This window comes from Mus pahari, chromosome 1 (genome assembly GCF_900095145.1).
Source record: "Mus pahari chromosome 1, PAHARI_EIJ_v1.1, whole genome shotgun sequence".
Lineage (NCBI taxonomy): Eukaryota > Metazoa > Chordata > Mammalia > Rodentia > Muridae > Mus > Mus pahari.
Genome location: NC_034590.1, coordinates 71,284,406 through 71,305,838, shown reverse-complemented (window position 1 = coordinate 71,305,838; position 21,433 = coordinate 71,284,406). Strand labels below are relative to the sequence as shown.

Sequence of the window (21,433 nt, the reverse complement as noted above, 5' to 3'; positions counted from 1 at the left end):
AGTGGTTTGTCTAGGTAAGAGGTAGTATGTGGCTATTCTGACTCTGCAACTTCAAGTCTTAGGCTTTTCTGCAACATGGGTTGGGCTCTGTCCCAACCTGGTCCATTCCTACTCACACTCCTGTAGATCGTGAAACCAGTCAAGTTGCTCTCTGCTCTGTCTTCTTTGCATTCCTCCTTTAAGGTTGCTATTCACAGGTTTTCTTTTCCAAGTCTATTATTTGAAAGCCCTGGGCCATCTGCCTCCCAAATTCCTTCACTCTCAGCTCTAGCACACGACCTTGGTCATGTCAGCTTTTCATTACTTGGCATTCCATTCACTGTCTCTAGCTAGGCCATGAGTACCTGGGAACAGATACTCAAGGAAGCATGTCTGCTGCCTTGAATATGCTCAGGAGGATGTCCACAGCTAGCCAGTCAGATCCAAATGACAGAGCTCATCCTTGCTCTATTCCTAGAGGATTCAGTTTATCAAATGGTGGAGGTGTTCAGCAAATCATTTATGTGGCTACATCCAGAACAGGTGACCACCTGAGCAGGAAAATGCAAGTGAAAGTTCACTTGGCACAGCTTCAGAAAACCTGCAAACCTAAGAGTTCTCTCGGTGACTCTGGCACAGAATCTGGGCACACACACTTGCTGACAACACATTGCGCTTCTTCACTAGTGACATGCAGGTCTATCAATACTTGTGCTACAGGTTACACATGGGTCTCCAGTCTATTCAAGGCCTTTTATGAGCTAACTTCTTCTTTTTTTTTTTTTAAATAGAAGTCTTTTTTTAAAAAAAAAGATTTATTTACTTTATGTATGAGTACACTGTAGCTGTCTTCAGACACCCCAGAAAAGGTCATCAGATCTCATTACGAATCTGTGGTTGCTGAGATTTGAACTCATGGCCTTCAGAATAGCAGTCGGTGCTCTTAACTGCTGAGCCATCTCTCCAGCCTTAACTGCTGAGCCATCTCTCCAGCCCATAAAGAACTGTTCTGTTCTCTGCACTTAAATTTTTAGTTAGTGTGTGCGCACGTGCTCTGAGGATAACTCTGAGGAGTTGTTTCTCTCCTGTTGCAGTGTGAGATCCTGGGACGGGATGTGAGGCTTGTGGGCAAGTGCCTCTATCTGCCGAGGGATCTTGCTGGCCTACCTCTTGCATCTTTTGCTCAGTTTTTTTTGAACTGTACAGTCAGTATTTCCCCAGTCTTGACATACTCTATGCCTCTGGGATTTGGAGATGTTCTTTCTGCACAGAATAGTCTATACATTTCTTAATTTATTCTTAAACTTATTTATTTATTTATTTATTTATTTATTTATTTATTTATTATATGTAAGTACACTGTAGATGTTTTCAGACACACCAAAAGAGGGCATTAGATCTCATTATGGATGGTTGGGAGCCACCATGTGGTTGCTGGGATTTGAACTCAGGACCTTCAGATGAGCAGTCAGTGCTCTTGACTGCTGAGCCGTCTCTCTAGCCCCCAGCCTTCATATTGATTAGCTTCTTCTTTTAAAGCCCACATGTGCTGTTTTAACTCTTTCCATGTCTACCTCTCTGAATTACTCACTCCTCGGTCTGCTTTTGCACAGGAAATGCAGCACTCACTACCCTGTGCTGCCATTGTCTGGCCATGGCTATCTCCTGCACCGGGGCTGGCAGGGTTAGAGGCCAAACCTATTTAACTGTAAAATCAAGTCCTTTCCACTGTACCAGGTTTCTTACTTGATACCCTAGAGTTGATCTACAGTATGTTTCAATTCTCACAGTGATTCTTTGCTAATAAGATCAGCACATGACAGGGTAGATATCAGAATAAGGGTGTGGTTGTGAAGATAAGGCCATGGACAGGATGAGGCTTTCTAAGTTGGGATGATGTGAGGGTGGCTATCAGTAAGTTCTGGATTTACAGGTTGATCAGCACCTTAGCCTCCTGAAGGAAGGGCACCAACTGAGAGATGCATCCATGAGAAAGTCAACACTAATGCACACGAGACCGCTCTCCACAAAAGCTTCTAGAGAAGGGACAATTAATGGGAACGACACTCCATGTTGCCAGTGTTCATTCACCTGTGCCACATACAATGGTTCCCTGTGCCTTTCCTCACTGCAGGTCCTTACCTGAGAGAAGTCAGGATGGAGGTGTGGGAGGACGAAGGCGCTGTGGTCGGTTTCTCTTCATTTGTCAGGATTGCCTCCCCGTACTGCAGGGACTCGTGAAAGCGGCGGATGTTCTGCACATGCTCTTCATGGCGTGCGGCCTGGCTTTTTATGGCACCATTTCTGTCACGGGGAAATCGGGAGTGAAGTCAATTCCTAACCAAGGAGAGAACTCTCAGCATGATAGCTGAGTCATTTTCTTGAAATGACACCGCAGACCTGTCCCACCACACAAGTTTCTTAAATAAACTCGCTTTCAGTCTTACCCACCCCACTTCCTTCTGTTCTCTACATTTGAGCGGGAGTGACTTTTTTAACCAACACCACACATGGAGCCTTCCTTTCGGATTCAACAGGGATTGTTCTATTCACTCTTACCATTCCTTTCTGGCTCTGCCTTTTTAAATCTACAGAACAAACCTCTAATTCCTAAGCATGGTATTCAAGAATGTGAACACGACGATTTTCGGCAGCCTTATTGAGGTATAATTCATACAGCAGTTAACCCAATTGAAATACATAATCGGGCGATTTTAGTATATTCAGAGTATGTGAGTATTTGATCCCTTAGAGCTGGAGTCACAAGTGGCTGTAGCCCCTGGCTGTGGATGCTCAAGAGGCACTGAGCTCAGGTCCTCTGGAAGAGCAGCAGTTACCCTTACTGGCTGACACGTTTCTCCAGGCCCTGTATTTAAGCTTTTAAAGAACTACCAAACAGTTCTGCAAAGCACTTAGACAACTTTACATCCTCCCCACATCCTCCCTGCCTGCCTCACACTGTGATACTCCCCCGCTACTACGGTGGGTATGAAGCTGTACCTCATTTTGGTTTTGATTTGCATTTTTCATCATCATTTGTCTATCTTTGGAGAACTGTCTATCCAGCTACTTTGTTTTAAAATTGTGTTATTTAAAAAAAAAAATGAGTAAATAAAATTGTGCTATTTAAGTCCCTCTACTAGTTGGGGGATCAAACCCAGACACACAAGTGCTTCTAATAGAAGCCCATCAGATGGGGTATTTGTTTCATATTATTGGAGTTGTTTATGGTTTAGTTATAAATTCCCATTTGATCTGCTTTGAAGTTATTCTTCTATGGGTTTTCTTTTTTACATTCTATTTTTAGATTTTCTTCAAAAATTATTTTTATTTTGTGTGTATGTGTATGTGTGTGTGTGTGTGTGTGTGTGTGTGTGTATGTAAGTATGCTGTGTGTGGTGCCTTGGAGGCCAGAGGATGACAATGGATACTGAGGACTTGGAGTTACAAGTTGCTGTGAGCCCTAACATGTGGGTGCTGGCAGGTCAACTTGGGCACCCAGGAGTCGCTTTTACCTGCTGAGCCATCTTCCAGCCCCTTCCCTTTCCTGATGACATAACTCAGGTCTTTACTTCTGATCAATCCTTTTTTTTTCTGCTTGTGCCTTTGTTGTCATATTTAAGGAATCGATAATTCACAAAAATTTACCCTGATTATGTTTTCTTTGAAGAGTTTCTTGTTTTGCTACGATGTTAACTCCAGTTGGGGCTGTTTTGTGTCTAGCACTAGGAGGGGTTTATATTCAGCCTGTACTGGGATGTCAAGCTGTTGCTGTTCTGTGCAGAAGCCTGTTCTTTCCTCAGTGAACTGTCTTGGCACACCTGATAAAATTCAGTTCACACACTTTACCTTTGGAATATTAATTTTATTTCATTGATCTGTATTTCTAGCCTTTGCTGTGTTTTGCTTACTGTAGCATTGTGAAATTGTGAACTTTGTTCTTTTAAAAGATTGTTTTGTCTATTCTGCATTTCTTGAATTTCCATATGAATTTTAGAATCAGTTTATTCATTTCTAGAAAGAAACCATAACATTTTGATATTATGTTGAATCTATATTAGAATTTTGGAAGTACCATAATTTTTTGTTTTGTTTTGTTTTTGTTTTTCGAGACAGGGTTTTTCTGTATAGCCCTGGCTGTCCTGGAACTCACTTTGTAGACCAGGCTGGCCTCAGACTCAGAAATCTGCCTGCCTCTGCCTCCCAAGTGCTGGGATTAAATGCGTGCACCACCACACCCGGCAGGAAGTACCATAATTTTAAAAATGTTAAATTCATGAATCCATGAACATGGGATTAGATTATTACTATTTGTGAGCTCAGCTGGCTTGAACTCACTATGTATGCCAAGTTGATCAAACTCACAGAGACCTGCCTGCCTCTGCCATTCTAGTGCCGTTCTAGTTTACCATGCCTGGCCTGGGTCCTCACTTTTAATAGTATAAAAGAGTTCCTAAGCAGGAATATTTAAGAACCACTGTTTTACTATGATGTAACCAAACAAAGAAAACACATATTTAGGTTGCATAATCTAATGAGTTCTGACATATGCCTACATTAAGAAGTCTCACAAGGCAATATTCTATTCCCCTCAAGCCTCTCCCTTCTGGACTCCTTACACCCCCACCTTACTGCTAGGCCTCCACTAATTTGCTTTCTACCACTATAGATCAGTGTGTATTTTCTAGAATTTTGTATAAATGGAATTTTTACAACATATTCTTTTATTCTAATTTTTATTTCTCAGCATAACTATTTTGAGATTCAGCTTTTAATCTTTATATTTTTTTGTGCACCATCTGTTTACCTAGTTGTTGATGGCTATCTCAGTTGTTCAGTTTTCAGTTATAATAAACAGACAAAAAAATGTAGACAAGGCTGCTCCAGGCATTTGCTGTGTATTACTAGGAATTAAACCTCTTGTTTAAGATTGCTGTGAAAACATCAGCTGACATATACAAAGTGTAATAAAATGAGTTTATTTCTATTTTCATCTACTTTTGCTAACAATCCTTGAAGTGATATATTGCTTTCATTGAGTAAATAAGAAAGCTGAAGCTCAGAGAACCAAAGTTGGGGCTGGAAAAACAACTCAGTAGTTCCAGCAGCGCTGCTCTTCCACAGGACACAGGTTCAAGTCCCAGCACCCACATGGTGGCTCACAGGCGTTTTATAACTCTTGTCCCAGGGGACCCCGCACCCCTCTTCTGGACTCCTAGGGCATAAGCACCATGTCACATACATGATACATGTAGGCCAAACATCCAAACACATACAATAAATAAATACATTAAAAAAAAAAGAATCAAAGTAATTATAATAAATCATCCGCTAGTCCAGGCTACAGCTAGGCTAGGACTCAAACCTCAAACACACTTCACACCCCGATCCTGGAGGAAAGGAGGCTCAGAAACACTAAAGGAGGTTAGGGAGGGACTAGAGCCCAACCTAGAATGGATGGCTGGATCAGAATAAGGAAGTGCCGGTATAGTCTTTCTGAAGTGACTAGGGCATTTTTTTTTTTTTTTTGTGGTTTTTTTCGAGACAGGGTTTCTCTGTGTAGCCCTGGCTGTCCTGGAACTCACTTTATAGACCAGGCTGACCTCCAACTCAGAAATCTGCTTGCCTCTGCCTCCCCAGTGCTGGGATTAAAGGCGTGCGCCACCACGCCCGGCTCGTCCAGGGCATTTTTATGTGGATAAAAAGCAAATCACTAAATTCTTAGCTTTAAAATTACTAAATACTGGGTACTTAGAAAGAAAACCCAAAACCCTCAGCTATGTGTCATTGACTGGCTCTGGTCACAGAAGGCTTGGAGCCCGGAACATTGAACGTTGAGACACAGAGCTTCTAGACAGGGGATCATCTTCATATGGTGACCAAGGGAACACTACAAAGCACTAGAACAGACACTCGAAGGGCAAGCAGTGTGCAGTGTGCCGTCTGAGTAAGGGCCACTTAGTAAAGGCCACTGCAGTGTGCAGTGTAGCGTCTGAGTAAGGGCTCACTTAGTAAAGGCCACTGCAGTGTGCAGTGTGGCATCTGAGTAAGGGCTCACTTAGTAAAGGCCACTGCAGTGTGCAGTGTGGAGTCTGAGTAAGGGCTCACTTAGTAAAGGCCACTGCAGTGTGCAGTGTGGCGTCTGAGTATGGGCTCACTTAGTAAAGGCCACTGCAGTGTGCAGTGTGGCATCTGAGTAAGGGCTCACTTAGTAAAGGCCACTGCAGTGTACAGTGTGGCGTCTGAGTAAGGGCTCACTTAGCAAAGGCCACTGCAGGAGCAGCTGCCTTGAGAGAAGATTCTCCTGCTTCAGACAGGGTTTAACTCTGCAGCCCTGGCTGGCCTTGAACTCAGAAATCTACCTGCCTCTATAAAAGCGTGTACCCTGTGAGAGACTATATTTTTGTCTCTTTGCTGAGGTGTGAGAAAGAAGTGGCACTGAGGCTTGCAAGGGAGTGAGGGAGAAAGGACACTCTTACTTCAGGCCATGCTCTCTAACAGGATGAGGCAAGATCTAGCCTAGAAACCCACACATGCTGCTCATGGCTAGCTTAGTGAACAGAACGAGCCAATCATGTGTGTGGCTCTGGATTTTTAAATTTTATTTTAATTGTATTTTTAGGCATGGTCTCATGTAGTCCAAGTTGCCTTTGAACTCACAACGTAGGAAGATCTTCCGATCCTCCTGCCTCCACAACCCTAGTGCTGAGATCACAGGTGTGCAACACCACCGCTGCTTTATGTGGTGCTAAGGATTGGACTCAGGCCCTGCATCTACCAACTGAACTACAGCCCTGGTTTTTAAACAAAGCCTGACATATAGCTTTGTTCTTTGCAGGGAGGGGATGGGGTGGAGATGATGTAATTTTCATAAAAGGCTAAAGAGATCTCAGGAAAAGAGAAGAGTGTTTCTTCTTTTGACGGCAATAAAAACACTCTAGTTCATATCTTACAAAGTTGTTTTTACAGAACTTGAAAATCCGTGTGTCTGAATATTATTTTCCCCGGTCTCCAGTTTCTTCCTCTAATGAAGGAAAGAGAAACGACAAGACAGTCCATATGCATCCTTTCTTTGACCTCAACCATTACCTTGCAGGAGAGGAGAAATCATCCTCCTTTGGAGAAGTGTGAACAAGCTGGCCTTGGATGTGCCGTGCAACAGGCCCAGGGAATGCATCGCATATAGCAGAGGCAGGGAAGGAGAGGGGGCTAAACAACGGAATCTGGAGCAGCAATGAGAAAAATGGTACACCCGTTACCACTAAGTCATTCAGGACAGAACATAAAAACTGTTATGAGCAATATACACTGCCTATTAAACGTAATAATCACTGTGACGTAAGTACTGATATTATTCGTAATTCATACACCATGCCCTCAGACTGCCTTTAGTTGCTTTTCTCATATTTATGTTCTTACTCTTTCTGGCCCTAGGTTGGACAGGGATTTCCATTTACACGTCAGATAACTATCAGAACTGATGAGGAGACTTCTTATAAAGGGACCACTGACTGAATTCTTGGTCACTTCCTCACGCACTCATTCAATACCCACTGATTCCATGCTATATTTATGTACACTGGGGACTGAACCCAGGTAAACATGAATAAGACCTATTACAGCAACAGAGTTCCCCTTTCTGGACAGTCTGGAAAACTTCCTTTTCTACACCCCCCTCCAAGCTAGGGGGTGGTTGTTCATATGAAACACGGGCTATAAGCTCAAAGTACCAAACATACGCAGGATCTTCTTATAGGAGAGCCTTTAACTAGGTGTGAACAAGGAAACCTACCATGGACCTTGGAGGCTCTCTCCCGCGCCTTCCTTGTCTTTCCTCCTTTAGGTGCATCAGGCTCTCCATAGGTGAAACAGCAACTTTGATTTGCCCTTGACACTCTCCACTGAAGTCTGTAATATTGTACCAGCCACAGATAAACTGAAAGCCAGACAGTAGTGGGGAGAGGTCCACCGAGGCAAAGCCAACCACCCTCTCTTCATCTGTGGGGGAAGAGAAGAGCTGGGTAGCATGGCTGGGTGAGTCCTCCTGCGGAGGTTAGAGGCTATACTCAGAGAAGCTGTTTTATATGACTAGAGCCACTGAGCAGGACTGGCAATGAGGCCAGGAGCCAGAGCCTGTTAAAAGTCATTTTTCTGTGCTGTGCTTAACTCAGACCCCATTTCTTTTTTTGAGACAAGTTTTCACGTATCCCAGGCTGGTCTTGAACTTGCTATGTAGTCCACGGTGACTTCTGTCTTGCTGCCTCTATCTCCTGATTCTAGGATACAGGTATGTGCTGTGCACTGGGGACTGAACCCAGGACTTCATACATGTTCAGCAAACATTCTACAAACGCAGCTACATCTCAGACCCTGATTTGGGGCATCAGAGACGGCTGGCAGAGGTGTGCTTTGTATTCTTCATATAAACAACTAGAAAAAAATTCTAAATCCATATACTACTTTCCATAGACTTAGCGTGCTTCCATGATTTTTCTCAGGGGTTTGTGTGTGTGCACCTAGGCATGTACATATGAGGGGTATTCTTGAAATTATGCAATTTCAAAAACTTTTATTTTCTTATAGTTGCCTGTATCTCTCACATTTTCTAAGAGATACTTATGTATCATAGTTAATTAAGAACCGACTAAGTTGGGGCTGGAGAGATGGCTCAGCGGTTAAGAGCACCAACTGCTCTTCTGAAGGTCCTGAGTTCAAATCCCAGCAACTAGATGGTGGCTCACAACCATCTGTAATGAAATCTGACGACCTCTTCTGGAGTGTCTGAAGACAGCTACAGTGTTCTCACATATAATAAATAAATCTTAAAAAAAAAAAACCAAAAAACCAAAAAAACAAACAACCGACTAAGTTAGTTCTAAAAGAAAGACAACCCCTGGAAAACAGCCTGGAATACTGTTTGCTGTCCCTCTGACCCAGCTTTAGCTGGGGTATGGCCCAGGAAGCCACTTTGATAGCCTAAGTTTGGGTTAAAGGTTCCCTTCCCGCATGCCCTATACTTGTCCAAGCATGCTATACCGCATTCCTGGTGTCCCTCTGCCCTCTTACTTTCGTATCCCTGTCACTCAGCATATACTTGCTGAGTACAGAAGGGTGTGCTCTGGATGCTCTCTGTGGGGCATCTGCAGGGTGTGCGAAGGCAGGCCTTCCACGTGCTGAAGACAGTGCTTAGCTGCCTGGTTCAGGCATCTGCCTCACCTCCATTTATAACATGAGCTTGCAGGTCTCACTAGGGCCGTGAGGATAGGGGCTGGATTTTACTCTCTATATTCAGTAGCCCTAGCAAAGTAGCAACATAATGAAAGTGGCCCTGTTTACTCAGCAGCACTTATGTACCAAGTAATTTACAGACATTATTTCTAATCCTCATATAAGATCAGAAGCAGGCGCAATGGTCTACTTCAGGTCACTCAGCTGGCAAATGGCAGAGGGAAGATTTGAACCCAGGTCTGCATAAAATCAAAGCTTACTCTTTTTCTTGCCATTGAACTGAGGTGAACCCTGGTCTAGTAGACAATTCCTATAGAAACTTAGGGAGGAAAGAAAGGAGAGGAGGAGTGTGGAGCCCAGTTAAACACACTAGGAGTTTCTTACTCAGACTGAGAGAAACTGACTTCTGACCAGTCCTTCACACCCACGAGGCTGGTGGAGGGGGCCTTATGTGAGTGCAGAGTGGTAGCTCGCACTCATCCTCACACAGCACAGGAAAAGGCTGGCCAATGTCCTTCATGCCCAAGACACTCCTCTTCTTCTTCAGGCCTGGAGTCAATACTGAAACTCAACACTGGCAGACAAAGTACTGTGCGTCTGTGGATGTTTGGAAACCAGGAGCTAGGGGGTTCTTTAAGGAGCTGGGTTTACAGGGATGATGTAATGAGCTAAATTTACTATGCTGTGAGAAGATAAGGTGTCCTGGTTACCTTATTTATCTGTGACATCCAACCTTCCTTGCATAGGGAAGAATACACAGCAATAGTCAGAACTGTGTTCAAATCCTGGCTCTACCAATTTGTGCTTCGGCACCCCCTCCCTGTCCTATCTCTCCTGTGCACGTGTGTGCCCAGAGGTTGAGGCTAGCACCATCCTAATGGCTTTTTGAGACAGAGTCTCTTACTAATTTGCCTAGGCTGGCCGGGACGCTCCATTCCCTCCTTGCCAGTGCTATGAGGGCTTCCAAACATCATGCTTGCACAGCACTTTTGTGACTGAGCCATGGCCCTGGTCATATTTATAAAGGCAGACTATGTTTTCAACAAACATCTTAACAAACATCTCTAGGCAGAACTGATATTTATATCGCGTTAACAAACATCTCTAGGCAGAAATGATGTTTGTATCGCGTCTGGCTTCAGAATCGATGCCCCTAGCAACTACTCTTTTTATTTTCGTGACATTTTACAAGTTATATTTATTGATGTTTTGAGGGTGGTGGATGCATGTGCCCCAGCTTGCATGTGGAGAGAAGTCAGAGCACAACTTGTGGGAGCTGGGCCTCTTCTTCCACCATGTGGGCGTTAGGTCTTATGGCAACTTTACCCACCGCGCCATCTCAGCAGCCCTGGTTATCCCTCTTAAGAGGTGGCGCATACCTATAATCCCAGCACTTGGGAGTTGGATGCAAGAGGGTAGTGAGTTCAAGAACAGACCAGATTACAGTGAGACAATCACTGTAACCAATCAAAAAAACCCATAGTATCAAAGAAGAAAGAAAACACACACACACACAAAAAAACCCCATAGTATCTAAGTAAAGGTAGGCTCAAGGATGATATCAGCACTCCCTCTATACTACTGGTCTTGCTGAACAAGCCAGAACCAACAGAAGGCCTAACATCATACAAAGTGGAGGAAAACAACTTATATGTGTCTGTACATTATAGTTGAAGACAAATACAATGGGAAAGGCTCAAATGTAACTGGATTAGGCAGGTTCCAAAAAAGGTTCCTAAGTATTTAAATTCCACAAGAGAATAATGTGGTCTTCTGGATGGCTCTCCTCCACCAGGTACCATGGCTTTGCTTAGCTGGAAAAGAAAAATCACACAATAGGGCTCATACCTCCTTTATGCCACACTTTGAAGACCAGGGTTTGATGTGGGTCCAGAAGCAGCTCTTTTGATAACCTGTTAGACAAAAAGTACCAACCACCATGAGTTAGCTATAGGCGCCTTCCTTCTAGAGTACCGAACTTAGCTCTGCAGATGGGATGTTTTCACTAGACATTCTCAAGGGGAAACCCAGAGAGTATTAGGAGAAGCAAAGAAAACTTTGCAAGAAGAAATCAATGCCTTAGAATCCAGAGTGGCATTCGTTCAGTGGGTGTGAGAAGAGTTGACAGATCGATTGGATGCAAAATCTGGCCACAACATAAACCCTGAAGCTGATGAAAGGTAAACATTTAAAATACTGATAAAAGCTTGTGTAATAAACCTGAATATACATGATGATTTCCTTTCATCAAATGATATGAGAAGAAAAAAAATCCTTACATTCAATAGCACCCCCATCTCAGTGTGTGAGTGTGAGAGTACGTGTGTATGTGTGTTTAGAAAGTCTTACTGTGTATCCCTGGATGACCTCAAATGCATACAATTACATGGGCCTCTGCTTCCTGACCGCTAGGATTCAAGGGATCTACCATGCATGAGGACAGGTAACTTTATATTTTAAAAGGTAGTATTTTATATAATGGTTACATCAACCTTCTGAGCTTTATGTCTGTTATTAAAATTGGTTAAGCAATCTTCAAAAAAGCCTCACTTAACTTAGATTTTTACAGTGACCTAGAAGATCATATCCATCTTCAGATGAAGACTCAGATGTCTGGAGCCAGCAGGTAACTTAGTGATTCACACAGCTAGTGTGTCAGGGATGTGTCTGCATGCAGAGTTTCTCTGGTTATAAAGACCAGGTTCTTTACTCTGCACTAAGAAAGGTCTTTTCCTTTATTGCAATTAACTCTCTGCCTGGAATATCACCCACATCCCTGATTTCTTCATTACATAATTTATGTATAAAGCCTTCTATATTTAGCCAAGGAGTTTGATTTCTGAAGTACACTCTGACTTCTAGACTGGCCTGAGTCATCTTTTCCCTCAGCCATGTCACTACCAGCCTCCGACTTACTTCTTTTCCATCACTGCCACACTTGAGGATCACCTTTAATGTTTTTGTTTCTTCCCAGGATGTCTTTATGGTAGACAGAATTTTACTCATCTTCATTCCCAGTGTATCCAACAGAGCAAGGCAAATGTCTTTCTCTTAGTTTTTTTTTTTTTTTTTTTTTTGAGCAATAATTAGAACTAAAAACTCGGAAACAAGGTAAGCAAGATAACTTAGCAAGTAAAAGCACTTGCCACCAAGCTTGACAACTCAACTTGTCCCTGGTAACCGCAAGGGAAGGACTTAACCAACTCTCAACAATTTGTTCTATGACCTCCACTTTGTTCTATGACCTCCACACACTTGACATGGAATGTGTATGAGTGCGTACACACACACACACACACACACACACACACACACACACACACACACTACAATAAGGTTAAAAAAAAACAAACCCAAAAACATGGCAATAAACCTTTTAACTACTGGTAGCCATGACTTCATAAACACTGGGACTAAATAACTTCATAAAGATGCACTTTGTAGTTCTCATACATTATGGCATCTATTATATTCTGGCTCTGAGGTCGTCTCCTGGAACAAAGAGCTGATTCTAAACAGGTGGTGAACATCACAGACACAAACCTTGCCTGCTGGTGAAAACTCCAGATGGGGGAGTCAGAGTTTTCCACCACGTGGGTGTAGACAGGAGACGGCTCAGTGGCTGTGGCAAAGGATACACAGCAACTGGGTACAGATACTTTCCGGTCTGTCAAGGGGCTCCCTGAAAGAAAACACAGTGGGGGTGGTTGTACTTTAGGGCAGAGCATCTTAAACTATCTACTTGGGATCACTTTTTATCTGAAGAAATTTATATGTGACTTGGGTGGGCAGGTATATATCAATTTAAAACATCCATAGAAATACATATTTACTCAGAGCAAATTATAAAAAATTCATTTAAAAATAAATTTTAAAATACACATAAATTTACTGTCCATAAAAGATAAAAGCAAATCCCAGCACTTGGGAGGCAGAGGCAATCGAATTTCTGAGTTCGAGGCCAGCCTGGTCTACAAAGTGAGTTTCAGGACAGCCAGGGCTATACAGAGAAACCCTGTCTCAAAAAAAAAAAAAAAAAAAAAAAGAAAAAAAAGAAAAAAGCAGTCTATATAGACTGCTTATTCTTACATAAAGAATTAAATCTTGGTTGAATATTTGATACTGCAGGGTATGGTTGATTTAGTATGATTTTTGCATAGATACACACTACAAAACTGCAGAAACATGTTTAGGGCCATTTCAGAAAAATGTTGCAAATTCCATCCTAATTCCAAGGGAAAACTCATGGAAAGATTCTCCCTTCTTTCCTTCCTTTCCTCCTTCACAATTAAGAAAAAAGCCAAACATTCTACTAACACTTAGAGATAAAATAATTTGATACATGCTGAGAAACAGTGATGAGAAAATATTAAAAGTTTTTGTTTTTCTCAATTAAATTATTGGGTGTTACAGCTCAGGCCTTTAAATCTTAGCACATGGGAGACAGAGGCAGTTGGTTTTCTGTGAGTTTAAGGTCAGCCAAGGCTACATAGTGAGAGAAAGTAGAAAACTTTGTATAGACATTGTAACTTGTAACATGTAACAGTCTAAAATCAGCCACAGGTGTCTCAGGTTGTGTGTATTGGCCTTGAGTGGTGACTGCATATGCAGTGTAAAATGTGTGTGCTGTGAGTTCAGCACCAAGGCTGCTGTCCAGTCAAGCATTGTAAATTGCCAGAAACACCTGAGACTTGCTAATGCTTGATTCTGAATTAACTTCTGGTTTCTGCAGGATCAGAACCCTTTCGTTGCTGTCTCTGTCCTGTGACTCCCATACTGTTATGCAATCTGTATTAGCTGTGACCCAAAGGCTAAGAAGCCAAGCTACTGGGTATCAGAGAGAGCTGAAGGGGCCTCACATATGAGTAAACAGGACTGTGTCTAGCTCTTACCTCTGGTCTTTGGGCTACTCTTTGTGTCTGACAGGTTGTCACACCCCCGTCCCCTCATTTCCTTTGTCCTCCCTTTATACTGTTTAGCCCAGGATGGCCTCAAATTTTCAGTCCTCCTACCTCAGCCTTATTATTGGCATCACAGGCATATGCTACCAAACCTGGCTCACTAGTGACCTTTCTACTACTGCCATTTCACTCTGGCTCCCTGGCCTCATGTTTCTCCTCTGGACATATGCTATCAAATCATTTCCCATAATAAAATTCTAATTCTAGACAGACAGACACTGCTCTGATCTGCCTCATGCCGCTGCCTCAGCTGCATCCTGAGCTTTACTACTGAAGTTCTTGAAATAAAACTTCTGCTTTGACTTTGGAGAAACAGTTTAGGAGCTTTTAGCCCAACAGTCAGTGATGAAGGAATCAGCTGGCAGTGACAAACTCAGAGCCAGAAACATAACAGATACAATACTGTTGGAGCAGAACTGCAAAGGGCATCGTTATACAGGGATTTAGTCCTCCCTTGACATCATGGAGAGGGCTGAGGCCAGAGACCTCACGTCTGCACTCTCCGACCTGGCTGATGCACACACACAAGTGTATGCCACTGCAAGCGATTGTCATTACAAGAGAAGCTACCTGAGTGCAAATAAAGTCTCCTAAAGCTAGTGGTCTGCCCTGATGTGTCAGGAGCTGGCTGTTACAAGAGGCCAAATAACAAGTGATTTACAAGTTGTTCACTCAGCCAGAACTGTGAGAGGCTATGTCTCATAGTCACAGACAGATTAGGTTTGCTTAGCTGCCTCCTGAGAGTCAGGATGCTAGGACACAGGAATAAGTAACACACTCACTCACCTGTGGACTAGAACCAGAGACAGTAGGTAGTACACAATGCTATTACTTGTGAGAATATGGTGGCGGTACAGGCCTGCTGGGTGCAAAGGCAGGTGTACTGCTAATAGGTGATAGAGTGGCCTCAGATTGATGCTATCACTCTAGCCCATTCTTCTAAGAAGAGAAAGCAAGCTACACAAATGTGTGTGTGTGTGTATGTTTGTGTGTGTGTGTGTGTGAGCAGGCATTTTTAGCAGAAGAAACAGCACAAGGCTTGAAAGACAGGGCACTGGTACAAAATGAGTTGTTTTTGTTGACTGTGAGTGAAATGGTGAGAAATGAAGCTCATGAGGCCAGATGGACAGGACTTTGTGTGCTGTTGGCAGGGTTGCAAGTGACATAAAACTAACCAATTATTTGAACTGATGGAGAGACAAGGTCAGGTTTTTGGTCAGACAGTCTTGGTAGCAGAATGAAAAAGACAATGGAGGGGAGCCCTGGAAGCAACAACAACCAGGGTGGAGCTGTCAGGGTTTGAGAATGAACATCTTACACAGGCTCATGTGCTGTGTGCCTGGCTCTCAGTTGGAGGGACTATTTTTAGAGGTTGGGCCTAGTTGGAGGAGGTGGGATATGATATGGGGTGTGTCCTTGAGAGCTGTAGGATGTTCTATGCTCCTCTTTCCCATTCTCTTTGTATCTTCTGCCAAGAACTAAAGAAACGCCTGTGCTACACACTCCGCCCTCTATGGCCACGCAGCCATGATTGAACCTTTAAAACCATGGACAGAAGTCCTTTCTCTTCCTCAAGCCATGTGTCAGGGATCTGAGATGAATACATGATTGTTTCCTCTGTTTGCCACTCCATCCCTGGCACTACGAATGCTTACTGTACAGCAAGCCCTACTGTCCATCTTGCTGCTAATGCATGAATGCAGATAAACAAATGCAAGAATTTTACTCTTGACAGAGCTTATTTAGCAGAGAAGAACAACATGGGGAAAATGACTACCGTTTGGCCAACACTGTGATAATAGAAAGGTGCTGAGGGAGCAGGCAGGGGAGCCTTATGCCAGGCAGCCCTCTGGTCCCTGGTAATGCTAGACCTAAGCCTTGGGGGTAGAGCTGGGGTGAGCAGCCTAAAGAGGAAAGATGATAGCAAAGCAAAAATCTCTGTGGAGATGCAAGGCTAGGGAGGAGGCTGTTTTCTGAGACTCCTTTGCAGTCTGGTGAAGTGTTTGGGTCTCTTCATTTAGTAGTGTTTCTTTAAAAATGTAATGCAAAACACATCGGATTATAACAAAATCCAATTATGCTGGTAGCTATCAAAATTTAGAAGAATTTTGTGATATAAAAGTATATGTTGTATTGATAAGGCTCTAAGTCCTAAGAGCCGGTAAGAATAAAGTGGTATTCTGAGCTACGAAGTGCCACAAGATGCTTGTGACTTCTGTGGCTGTCGGCAGTGGAGGCATCACTGTTAAGACAATTCTTTTTGTATGTAGCAGTATCACCAGTTCTTGAGTTTTCCTTCTGAATCTCCCAGGGACTTGCGGACCCAGTGCTAACAGCATCCAGTCCTAGATGCACACTAAGTGGCTGGAACGGAGGAGGAAGAAGAGAGTTGAGGGAAGTTTAAGAATAGAACCATTTGAGCTGGAGAAATGGCTCAGCAGGTAAGAGCACTATTCTTCCAAAGGTCCTGAGTTCAAATCCCAGCAACCACATGGTGGCTCGCAACCATCCATAACAAGACTTGACCCTCTTCCAGAGCATCTAAAGACAGCTACAGTGTACTTACATATAATAAATAAATAAATCTTACAAAAATAAAATGTTGTAGCTGAGCAATCCTAGCATTCAAAAAAAAAAAAAAAGCATAGAACCATAACCCTTTATGTGCCCTGGACATTGGCTAAGGAAGAGGAAGCACCGAGGGTGACCCCTGGATTTCTGGACAGGAATTTATGATCTGCAGTGTTAAGTAACAAAGATGGCTTTAACTTTAGAAAGGTTTACATGTTACTTCAGCCTTTAGGCTTGGCAAAATAACTATCAACTAAGAAAACTAACCATACTTGTAGGTTTCGGCATAACCTGAAAGCTCTGTGAAGACAGACACCTTGAAAGCTCTGTGAAGACAGACACCTGCTTTTGGGTAAGTATGTAGAGCATACCTTTCAAACTCAGATGCATGGCTCTCTCTACCAGGATGCTGACTGCAAAAGTCCCATCCAACTCAGGAGGGCCCTCCTGGGTGGGGCGCACTTCGGCTGCAGCGCTGCTGCCGTGGACCTGGGTGGAGGTGGGAGACGTCTGGAGCACACGGGGTGGAGAGAGCTGGAGCTCATCGCTCTTTCTGGGGTGCTGCTCAGACTCACTGTGGCTGCTGCAGTCCATGGAGTCCAGCTCCCGAGCAGGCTCAGTGTGTGGGGAAAGCGGGGAAAGAAGCACATGAATTCGCAGAGCAGCTCCCGAGAGGTCGGAAGCATTTCTTCCAAATAGAGGATACACCCCTGCAATAGAACAGAGGTAAGAAAGCCTGCGTGAGAAAGAATTCCTCCTGGGGGCTGCTTATGGCCTCTTCCCTCTGATACACCACAGGTCTCAACACAGTTTGCCGCATGAATCTGAAGGTGGTATTTAGAAATATTTTGTCCTTGTCCCTCCTATGTCCACTAACATTCACTAATACTAAGTGGTCACATTCCTGACTTTAAGCCATAACCACATGTTCTGCAGGCAGGTGGCACTGCTATAGGAGAGAATTCACACGGAGGAACTCGGTAAAGACAAGAGGGGCCCTCTTCTGCATGCACACACGCTCCCACTCAGATTTCTCCCCACTGGGAAGCTATCCAGGGCTCATATCAGCCTCTTTTACCATCTGCACAGGACCTGCATCATCCCAAAGACCCCCTAGGAGGAGGCAGGAGCGGGCAGCAGGAACAAGGAGGGTAAGGGACACTAACAGCCAAGTTCTTTCTGTGCCAGAATTTCAGATGGGTCAATAAACCTGTCAAGATCATTCTCCCAATAATCAGTGGATTTGAACTTCACTGGCTTGCTGGGTCTTAAAATGAGATTTTACTTAGAGTCCCAATAATTCCTTCTCAATCTCAAAGACTGCTTTGCTAGATTCATTCCTATTAGGAGAAAAAGGTGTTACCTGTCACAGATGGCAATAAGACTGAATTTTTTTGTCTTTTTGTAGCCTTTTTTCTTCTTGATACAAAGATTATCATGGCTCTCAAAAGCACGAAGTGAGAGTCACTATAGAGGGAGGACACCCACATGCAACCCAGTGGGTCCTTCTTATCCTCAGGAAGTTTAAGATGGAAATAGGTTGGCTGGCTTAGTGGATGTGGACTGACACATTTAACAAACACATCAAAAGTATAAGGTTTTTGTACAAGAGAATACGAACCTTAAACTAGTAGGATATGATTGACAAAGACAATCTGAAAAGTTCAATAGCCTCTTTGGAAACACTCAATAAAAAGGGAGGTTTTGTGATGGAATTCTGACCCTTGACCTATACTCTGTGTCCCAGATCTGTTTTCTTCAGCAGTGAAGTTAAAAGCCTATCTTTAAAAAAAGTTAGCTCAAGTGAGCCTGGATTGCTTCAAAGACTTTTTCTCTAGTTTCGATAAAGTGACCTGAACTGGCCTAGCTAAAAAAGGCAATGTAGCATTTGATGAGATACTTCATAGGGTTAGACTTATATCTGCTGGGCCCCAAAAGAACCCAACAATTTGGGAAATCACCCAAACTCACTCATTTCTCCTTTTTTAGAGAGGGCCATCTGTCCAATAAAAGGGTTAGCACTATCTGCCTAAAATCCCAGCACTTGGGAAGCTCAAGTAGGAAGATTATGAGTTTGAGGCCAGTTAAAGATAGATACATCACTACTTCTATTCAAATCTAGCCTATACCCTGAGACCTTGTTTCAAAGACACTAAGCAAAAAGGCAAGCAAGCAAGCAAACAAACAAACAATAAAAGCCAAAAAACAAAACAAAATAGAAGTAAAAGAGGGTCATGACCTCATTCCTTTAACTGCATTGAGTAGGGAAATACCTTACTGGTGTGTTAAATTGAGCAATTACCACGCCTGGACAGACTCTAGTCATGGCTGGTGTGTACTCAGTTGGCAGAGTGCGTGCCAGGCTTATGAGAAACCCATTTGATCTCCAACACCACATAAACAAGATGTGCTGGTCCACACCTGACATCCTGGCATTCTAAAGGAGAGGCAGGAGGCTCTGAAGTTCAAGGTCATCCTTGGCTATGTAGTGAATTTGAGGTGACCTTGGGTTATGAAAACACTTGGTTGGCTCCCTTCAATTCATTACAGTCACTAGACTCACTTTCTAGAGTGCAAAACTCCGACTTCTCATTCCAGACCTATTGTAAGAGCCTTCCACAGGTCTTGGAAGAAAGACCAAATAGGAACTAGTTCTCTGGGCCACTGTTCTGGCTTTTTACATTTTTTTTGGTTTTTGGAGGCAGGGTTTCTCTGTGTAGCCCTGGCTGACCTGCAACTCACTTTGTAGACCAGGCTGGCCTCGAACTCAGAAATCGGCCTGCCTCTGCCTCCCAAGTGCTGGGATTAAAGGCGTGCGGCACCACCGCCCAGCCCTGTTCTGGCTTTATCGCAGTGCTTTGTAAACCTGTGCACCCTGACCAGATCATGTTGCTTACAGCATCTGTAATATACCTAACTACGTCATGCCTCTGTGTTCGCACACTTGTTCTTCCTGTCTTTAGAACAGGTAACTGGGTATGGTGGTGCACACCTTTAATCCCAGCACTCTGGAGGCAGAGGCAGGTGGATGAGGCCAGCCTTGGTCTACAAAGTGAGTTGCAGGTCAGCCAGGGCTACACAGAGACTCATACAAAAACAAAAAACTTTTCTTTTCCTCTTTCCCTTGTTTCCTCCTAAATCCTTTGAAACTATCACTTCAGATGAGATTGTCCTTTAGTCAAACCTCAAGGACTATGAGGAATGGCACAGTCAAGTGCCCCACAGAGAACACTCTCTGTTTTAGTTCTTATGCTTTGACATTCATTGTTCTATTAGATTAGAACATAGATACAGTCAGGCTAGGAAAGAATTCTTCCTCATATCTGAATTCCCAGGGTCAAGTGCATGCCTTAAACACCAAAGGAGGGTAACAGGAGTAGGCAGTGCACTCTTTGTAAAACATAACTTCCCTTTCTGCCTTTGAACCAGTTCAGTAGCATGTAGACTTTCTTTACTTCAGCACTAGGCCAGGGTAGTGGGGAATCAGACGTAGAGAGGCTGTTTCCTCTTTGAAGACAGTGATTCTTCCCTTTCCCCACAGGGATCACAGGATGGTGCCCCGCCATTTTACCAGCTCTAAGAGGTGCTCACCAGGAAAGATGAATGTCATGAGAAACACCAGGGAAAAGAGTATCCGTGGAAGGCGTTCTTTCCAACTCAGCAAATAAACTATCACCTCAATGTTCACACAGGCTCTGACACACCTGTTAGAGTTAGTCAAAGAGACTCACTCAATCTCATTCTATACACGCTAAGTGCTATAACAACTTAGGCACCACATTACATGTACAAATCCGATGAATTTATGTACAGAGAAGGTGCTCAAACAGAGTTAAACCCGAATCTTCACTCACCACTGATAGTTAGTGTCCTTGGTGATTTTTCCCCAAGTCTGGACAGGTCTACATAGGCTGAGCCAATCCAGCTGTCAGTCTGTTGTGGCCTCTCTAAATTGTCGTTGCCATAGGCTCGCCACACTTGGATCTCTAACTTCTCCTCCCTGAAGTACCAAAGCAGGGACTGGCTCCTAGTGACTTCTGCTCTTTTGGATGCCTTGAAAGTAATCAGGACCTGGTTTTTGTTTGTAGACTCCTTAGGTTTCCTGAGAGGAGTCCAAAAGGCGTCTTGATTGTACAGCTTGTAGCGAAGGTAGCAGTAGGTATTCTTATGAATGTTCGTATGACCAGCAAGCAGCACACAGTGGATAGGAAGCCAGAGCCTTGGGGTAGAGATGGTGACAGTGACTGGCACCTCTTCTGTCTTGGCAAGATCCTTTGGGATATTCTCAAAGTTCCAGCCCAGCAGCTCAGCAGCTTCCAGCACCCGCTCTCTATCTCCGGGATGTGCGAAGGAAACAGAAAGCTCCAGGCCTCCTACAATCTTCTGTATCAAGTCCACGTCCTGAGGCAGGCCTTTGTCTTCTGGTAAAATGACAGGATACCATCCTGTGATCCCTTATGGGGAAAAAGAAAGAGTTTCAATCACTGTCTCCAAAGAGAAAACACACTGCCTCTTTACATCTCCGATTCCCCACTACCCTGGCCCAGTGCTGAACAGAAAACACACCTATGCCAGGCAGTGGTGGCGCACACCTTTAATCCCAGCACTTGGGAGGCAGAGCCAGGCAGATTTCTGAGTTTGAAGCCAGCCTGGTCTACACAGAGAAACCCTGTCTTGAAAAACCAAAAAAAAAA

The 21,433-nt window shown here is 43.6% G+C and overlaps 1 protein-coding gene across 3 annotated transcripts in view; it reads right to left on the bottom strand.

The window, feature by feature from the left end:
* Positions 1 to 21,433, bottom strand: part of C2cd3 (C2 domain containing 3 centriole elongation regulator) — a 103,745-nt gene that overhangs the window by 21,013 nt on the left and 61,299 nt on the right. For all 3 annotated transcript variants that reach the window (XM_021219180.2, XM_029542648.1, XM_029542617.1), the window contains 7 exons: positions 20,594 to 21,193; positions 17,111 to 17,449; positions 12,751 to 12,889; positions 11,056 to 11,120; positions 7,772 to 7,977; positions 7,069 to 7,202; positions 2,122 to 2,283 (listed from right to left, as the gene is read on the bottom strand). In XM_021219180.2, coding sequence (XP_021074839.1) covers positions 2,122 to 2,283; positions 7,069 to 7,202; positions 7,772 to 7,977; positions 11,056 to 11,120; positions 12,751 to 12,889; positions 17,111 to 17,449; positions 20,594 to 21,193 — 1,645 coding nt within the window. The remainder of the gene's footprint in view (positions 1 to 2,121; positions 2,284 to 7,068; positions 7,203 to 7,771; positions 7,978 to 11,055; positions 11,121 to 12,750; positions 12,890 to 17,110; positions 17,450 to 20,593; positions 21,194 to 21,433) is intronic.